The sequence below is a fragment of the Prunus dulcis genome, chromosome 8 (assembly GCF_902201215.1).
Source record: "Prunus dulcis chromosome 8, ALMONDv2, whole genome shotgun sequence".
Taxonomy (NCBI): Eukaryota; Viridiplantae; Streptophyta; class Magnoliopsida; order Rosales; family Rosaceae; genus Prunus; species Prunus dulcis.
In genome coordinates, this window is record NC_047657.1 from 13,137,208 (window position 1) to 13,144,329 (window position 7,122).

Consider the following 7,122-nt stretch of genomic DNA (forward strand, 5'->3'; position numbering starts at 1 on the left):
TCTCAACAAACCCATCCAAGAAGCAAACAAAAGAAAATGGATGGTAAGAAAATTCTACAAGTTGAATTTCCAAATATCACGCTCCAAAAGTTTCTAGGCAAACTCAAATAACGACATATAAAAGATTGCAAACCACTGTATGATTAGAATGATGAAATTCTCTCTTTCACCCCATATAACACGTAAAGATCAACCACCAAGATCCAATAATCCAATAACTATTGACCAAAAACCTAACAAGATTATAAGCTCCAGAGCCAAAAACAATGTAACGCTGAAACTCAAATGTAGAAACTAATTGGATCCACCCAAATGTTGTCAACCATGCCGTCTGGCTGTCAATATGTATAGCAGCATGCCAACAAAAAGATAACCGAAGTACTACTTCATACGTTGTAAACCGTCTTTAAGGCTGTCATCACACTTTTCCTAGCTCCGTGATACCCTGCACCATATATTGATGTGTTTCAGTAAATCAGAAGCAACTAGTAAAACCAAACACGGCTAACATCCCCAGAATCTGATGGTTTGACTGATGCGCAAAAGACGATAAACTACAAAAAACTTGATATCTGGTATGCATAGACAGTGAAATAAAATGAACGAGCAGTCCAAATGTAACAGGAAAAAACTTTATGTCTATTGCGGAACGAGAAATTCTAGAGAAAGGGCTGATATCATAAAGACAATCTTCAATGACAATACTCTGTATGAACAAACAGTGATTTTTGGAGACAATATATGCAAGTAAAGTACTTCAGAATTAGAGCTTGAAGGCACCAAAACCTTTTCAATTGATCATGTATCCACAAACAATAACCAAGTTAAATTTATAGTTAGATTATTGATATGCAAATGCATGTCATAAAATAAATATTATGGGTATACACTCATATGGGTTCTCTTGGTCTACAGAAATTTTACACTTTCAAATGAGCTTCACTTTAAACAAAGTAAAACAGTTTAAGATAATTGGTCTGTCACATCAACCAAAAGTACCAAGCTACGAATGAAAAACATTATACTTTGTTTGGAAAGTAAATACAGTAATAATCCAAATACAAAATGTAGTCAGTATAAAACTAATCCAAATGACAAATTGAGCATTTTTGTTTTCTAGATAGAGAGAGAATTGGAGTGAGTTGGAGGAAGGGGTACATCCTACAGCCTACACCATGTGCACCATACAAACAAAATCCAGAGATTCTTTCAAATCAACAGGACAGATGGATTCAGCAAACCAGCATATATAACAAGCATAGCCTCAACTAATTCCTCTAATGCCTCAACGCACAATTTTTAGGGATGAGGAGGAAGAAGAAATATTATACATAGGTAAACAGAAGAGTGTGTCGCAAGTGCAGAGAAAGAGAGATCACACTTACCTACTGCACCTTCTTCTCCTTGTTTGATCGCAATGGAATTTTCTTTAAGATGCTATCATCAATTTTCCTGTACTGTGTTTGTATTGCTCTATTTGCTACAAGAAGCTTCTCATCAATGTGGCCCTGATACTTATCATACACTACTGGCACTGAAAGACTAAGAACAACCCCTGCACAATATTTAAATAAATGTACATAAATAAATATAGTAAATCTGGCAAGAATATGCACATAAAATATATAAAGATACAAACGGCAGAGAAGAGCTTACCAATGTAGACAAGAGTGAGGAAGTTGAAGAAGCTTCCGATGTAAGATACTAGCCACAAGCAAAAAGCAACCTGCACACACAAAGCGAAATTTCCAAATAGTAAAATAAACCATGTTCTGTTCAATGCTTTCCATAAAAACCAATTCACCTCATTGTCCCATAAACCTAGGGCGGGAAGCAATTACACCAAACCTGAAGAAAGAGTTTCCAATTTCGGCCAATAGCAATGTCTCGTGCAATAGAGAGAACACGATTAATCCAAGCATGCAGTGCATCAGCAGCCTTCATGACAGAGGCCTCAGAGATTTCCATATCAGGGAGAGGCGGCAAAGGTCTGAATGACAGTAGATGTCGCAATTCATTTTAAATTACCTCAAACTAAAATCAATGCTCAGAACAGTTTAAATCATCACCAATCTTCCCCAAAACTATTGATTCTATTTCGTCCGTCTCAACTCGTGTTTATGGTTACTTTCTTTGCAAAATAAAAATTCAGTAAAAGTACTTCAAAATTCAAATTTAATATTTTCCTAGTGAAAATACTTCCAATCTAAGCTAAGAGAACCCGGAAATTCTCAGTATAATGACAACAATAGTACAGTATACCCAAAAAGAAAAGGTTGAAATCGTCAAGAATTAAAGGATACCTGTTGAGAAGGGAAGCAGATTTGGCCCATAGGAAGAGGATGACCACAAGAAGCAGTAGAACATTGGCCACAAAGGACAAGAGGTTGTAACCAGCTCGTTCAAATAGGAACCACGAGGATGCTGTAGAGGTTAGCAGTAAAACTCCTCCACTCCATTTCTTCCACAGCAGCACATCAGCAACTACCAGAACCAAAATTAACATAATTAATTACAATCAAATCAACAAGATTATATTGAATAAAAATGTAGAAGTTACATAATTCAAATCTATCGAATGTTAGAAACGATATTATATTCAGTCGTCATCAATGGAAGTAGATGGGATCCAGACCAAATCGGAATCGGAAATATTCCTATACTGATATACAAATCAAAAGCATCTGTATAAATTATCTGTGTGCATGTATATATACAGAGAGAGAGAGAGAGAGAGAGAGAGAGAGAGAGAGTACCATGGCCACCGCCGAGAACTTGATGAACGGAAATGCGACGAGGAGGGACAGATTCTCCCATGGAGATTAGGGTTTTCAGAGAAAAGAGAGAATTTGGAGAGGTATTTTGATAGGGAGGGAGATGGAAATTACAAAATGGATGAACTATAATTAAAAAGAAGAAGAAACAGAAACTTACCTTTTTTTATTTTTTTTTTATTTTTGGACTGTAATTAACTTCTCAGCCCAAACTGCTAACTGGGTCTCTGGGTTAATACCTGCCCTCCCATATAATATAATAAATCTCATCTTAACTCTTCATTTAGTGAGGGCAAGATTTGGTCTAACCGCAAACTCTAATCTCACCTGCTTATTCGAACAAAAACAAAATCTCACCTGCTTATCATAGAAGGGTTTTTTTTTTAAATGGAGATTTACTATGAGCCTAAATTATTATTAAAAAAATCCTATATAAAATAGATTTTAGAAACACACCCAAAAATCATTTTTTTTTTTTTTTTGAGAAACAAAATTTCATTCAACACTCCAAAGAGAGTACATCAGCTTCAAGCACAGGGAGCAACCATCTTGGTGCTTCCTCAATCCAGGTAACAAATTCGTTACAATGAAATGCAAACTGAGCCAAAGTGTGTGCCACTTTATTACCGCAACATAACAAAAAGGTTTTTAACTTTTTTTAAATTACAAAACTGACATTAAACAAACTCAACCCCAAAACCTCATAAAAAAGCTCAAAACACTCAATAGGGCATCAAAGTAATTTAATAATCAAAATTAAATTCAATAGGGTCAGCTGTCATTTGTTGATTTTTTTTGAGTTTGTTTATAGAAATTAAATGGTGTATGATTTATTTATCTATATTATTAGTGCTAAGAATGCATATATGACTAAATATCTTTCTTTTTTTAGGGATTGTTTGACACTGCTTTTGTAACCACTCAAAGTACTTTCTAACAAAAAAACATTTTTGATATTGGTAAAAAAACTTTAAAGTGTTTATGGGTCTTAAAAACGATTTCTTGAAAAAGCTTGTCTTCAAGAATTCTTTGAATTTTTAGGGGTAATTTTGACGTACTTGTAATAAAAAACACTTATAAAAAAGTGCTTCCTACATAAGCAAGGCAAATAGAAAGTATGTTAGATTAAATTAAGTATTTTGTATTTGATCATAGGACCGTCCCAATTATCATAAGAGAAGAGTGCTTGACTAAATCATTCATCTTAACTGGAAACTAAGGGCCCGTCCAGTAATGTTTTCGGAGAATGTTTTCTTAGAATATTTTCAGAGAATGAAAACAAGAAAACAAATTTTCATTTTTAGGAAATAAAAATGCGTTTGGTAGATTAATTAGAAAACATCTTCAGAAAACAAAAACAATGAAAACGTGTCTGGTAGTACAATTTGAAATAATAATATGTGAGTTATTTTTATGAAAACTTTTCCTATGAGAATGAAAACAACTTTTTTTTGTTTTCTACAAGTACACATGAACTTGTTTTCATTTTATGAAAACATTCTCAGTGTTTCTGTTTTTGGACTACCGAACGTGTTTTTGCCTCATTTTTGTTCTCAAAAAATAAAAACAACCCCTTAAAACGTTACCAATCGGGGCCTAAGATGCTATATAGAAATGGAAACCAACTTTTAGAAAAAGAGGATGATATATAGAATGTCTTGTGTTATATGTTTCCTTCCTTATAGGTCATATGCGAAGCAAAGGCAAAGGGGACCACTCTGCGTTAGGTAACATTCACAGGGAAGCAGATCAACTGCCAACTATCATACTTGTACCGGGTGAAGCAAACCCTTTAACAAACATGATGCAATTGCAAGCAAACAATTAGTACATATGTCAGTCCAGAGAAGAACGTGAACATCCCATGGAGACAAAACCACATCATTTTTGTTCAACATTGCATTTGATAACAAGCCAAATACGATTGATGGATCCATTAAGAAAATACGAAACCCGTTAAACTAATTTTTTTTTTTCTGATCTCTCGGGTTGTTACATCTCAGAATCTCGGATAATACATACAATCGAATTCAGGTCACAAACATGGCAAATTCAAGACTTCAGAAAAACGAAATCCCAATGAACTTGGTGCGTATTTGTTCCTTATGCCCGTGGATACCAAGCTTTAACCAATACATCAAGAATTATAGCTTATCAAAAGCTTGTTCAGTTTGATCATCAGAGTTCTCCTCATCCTCATCCGTGGTCTCTCCTTTATGATTCTCTTCGCCACCTGAACTCGTTTTAATCTTCTTCTCCTTTTTCCTTTGCTTTTTCTTTTGACGTTTCAATCGCTTCTTTGCTGTCCGCTCTTCTGCTGATTTTAATCTTTCCTCCCTTCTCATAATGAACTCGGCCTCTTCTTTCCTTCTTTGATAGTCCACTTCCATCCTAGCAAGTCTGTCTTGCTCTTTCCGTCTCATCTGCCGATACTGTTCAGGCACAATTTGGGGTGAGAAAAAGTATACATGAAATTTAGCCGCCAGCTTAGCGTCCAACAAATCATAACTAATCAAATATTCCAACGTCAAGCAAAGAGCAGATGTATGAAAAGAAAATTATAGTTTTATGTCTTCAAATACTGATCAAACGTATCAACTCTCCATCCCTTGAGACTGATTCAACATCAAACTCAAAACTATGGAGAAGAAAAAAGCAGTTTCAGCAAGCAACTGGCTGTATTCTATTGCAATACCCTAGGGCACAGCTCTGTTAGCTTCAATTCAACTTCCTTCAGGCTGACTGGGGTACAAATCCGGGCTTTCTTGTCCCTTAGTTTAAACTTGAAATAAGAAAAACACTGCACTCTACTGCACTGCTCAGGATAGCAGGTTTATCCATCCCTTGTACATATAATAACAAAATACAACTTTTCAAAGAGCACAATACATTGTTTAAATCGGGAAGGTCCCCAAGTTCAAGCAGAACATACTATTTCAAACAAGATAGAGAGACAGAGATTCGTCTATAAGAGAAAAAATTCGCTAATTAAGGTCATGTGCTGCAATCCACATGCTAAAGTAATTAAACACTTTCATGATAGCCTATTGTCCACACAAATAAACCATATAACAGAGCAACCACCATACTCAAAATCCGGTCAGCCAACAAGGGCACCGAAATGTTTCCACCAATCCCAAAGGAACACTGAATGGTAAACCTGCTTTACTCCGTGACAGAATCTCTTTGATTGCCAAAAAATTGAGCATAACTCAGGTGTGCAACTCTTGCATCTCAGTAACACATTGTTCTACATTATGGGACATACGTGGCTGCCCCAATGTACTGTAACTTGTTTTTGCAATTAGGCTAAGCACATACAATATAACAACACCCTCAATATACTAGCAGTGAATCTTACTAAAATAAAGAAAGACTTGCTCAATCCCAAAATTGAAAAACCCTAAACTCCTTACTTGGGAGTTCAATGGCCCCCAGTCTCTGCATAGTCACACACTATGCATGGGATGACAAACACTCAAATACCACCTCATGGCAAGTAAATTCCAGATTTTTCCCACTGAGGGTACTCTCACCATGGACATAGGTAAATGTTTTACCATTGGGGTTCTAAGCCCAAAAGTAAATTCAAATTCGAAACCAAAGGTCCCTAACTGCATTACTTATGTTTTATACTCAGCTATCTAAATTCTGAATAACCAAATTTATCAAGACACCCCAATAGGCTACCCTACGTATCATCACTCAAAATACTCCAATTTGTTCAGTAATTTCGTCAAATAACCATAAAAATCTAACTAATATAGTAACATCCCTCAGCCATTTAAATTCTGAATAACCAAATTTCTCAAGACACCCTGCTAGGCTAATATAATACATATCAACACTCAAAGTATTCCAATTTGTTCAGTCATTTCATCAAATAACCATAAATATCTAATTAATACAGTGACAACACAGTCACCATTGTGATATTGAATCAGCTAATATACATACCTGATGAAAGTCGCCGGAGCCCGACCCGGCGGAGCTACCTGAGGTGTTGCTGACGCGGACGGGGACATTTTCGAGAATCCTCCGGAGCTTGATCTCAAGGTCCTCTTCCTCCTCCTTGAACACCGGCGGCGTATACTCCACAAGCGCCGTCGAGCTGGCCGTTGTCGGTGGCTTTGGCGGTAGCGCTAATTTCCTTTCAGGCGCCGCCACCAGTTGCAAGTCCCCGTCTTTGGGTCCGCCCGACGACATGTCGTAGAAGAGAATCCCTAATTTCTGATTCAGGTGTGGAGTGTGATGTCAGAATTTGTGGATTCTGAGATTGAAGAGGGACGTCCAGAGATTTGAAGAACCCTAATGGCAGATAGAGTGTTGTGACTTTGGGTTTAATTTA

General features: G+C 36.4%; 2 protein-coding genes across 2 annotated transcripts; both read right to left on the reverse strand.

Annotated features, from left to right (window-relative positions):
* Positions 1–41: 41 nt before the first annotated feature.
* On the reverse strand, positions 42–2,999 carry LOC117637204 (reticulon-like protein B11). The gene is made up of 6 exons (XM_034372043.1): positions 2,757–2,999; positions 2,304–2,484; positions 1,849–1,990; positions 1,657–1,726; positions 1,386–1,555; positions 42–445 (listed from the first exon to the last, which is right to left on the reverse strand). The coding sequence occupies exons 1-5, from the start codon at positions 2,815–2,817 to the stop codon at positions 1,386–1,388; spliced, it is 624 nt and encodes a 207-aa protein (XP_034227934.1). The 5' UTR covers positions 2,818–2,999; the 3' UTR covers positions 42–445.
* Positions 3,000–4,565: 1,566 nt separating this feature from the next.
* LOC117637362 (PRKR-interacting protein 1) lies at positions 4,566–7,122 on the reverse strand. Its single transcript, XM_034372235.1, has 2 exons — positions 6,732–7,122; positions 4,566–5,206 (listed from the first exon to the last, which is right to left on the reverse strand). Exons 1-2 carry the CDS (start codon positions 6,978–6,980, stop codon positions 4,919–4,921), a joined length of 537 nt encoding a protein of 178 aa, XP_034228126.1. The 5' UTR covers positions 6,981–7,122; the 3' UTR covers positions 4,566–4,918.

Bases quoted from the DNA above. Each gene is read 5' to 3' on its own strand.
- LOC117637362 (XM_034372235.1), bottom strand. From the start codon at position 6,980: ATGTCGTCGGGCGGACCCAAAGACGGGGACTTGCAACTGGTGGCGGCG. The intron at 5,207-6,731 runs GTATGTATATTA...GTGCCTGAACAG, and splicing joins GCTCCGGCGACTTTCATCAG to TATCGGCAGATGAGACGGAA.
- LOC117637204 (XM_034372043.1), bottom strand. From the start codon at position 2,817: ATGGGAGAATCTGTCCCTCCTCGTCGCATTTCCGTTCATCAAGTTCTC. The intron at 1,991-2,303 runs GTATCCTTTAAT...ACTGTCATTCAG, and splicing joins TCTGCTTCCCTTCTCAACAG to ACCTTTGCCGCCTCTCCCTG. The intron at 1,556-1,656 runs GTAAGCTCTTCT...AATATTGTGCAG, and splicing joins CCTCACTCTTGTCTACATTG to GGGTTGTTCTTAGTCTTTCA.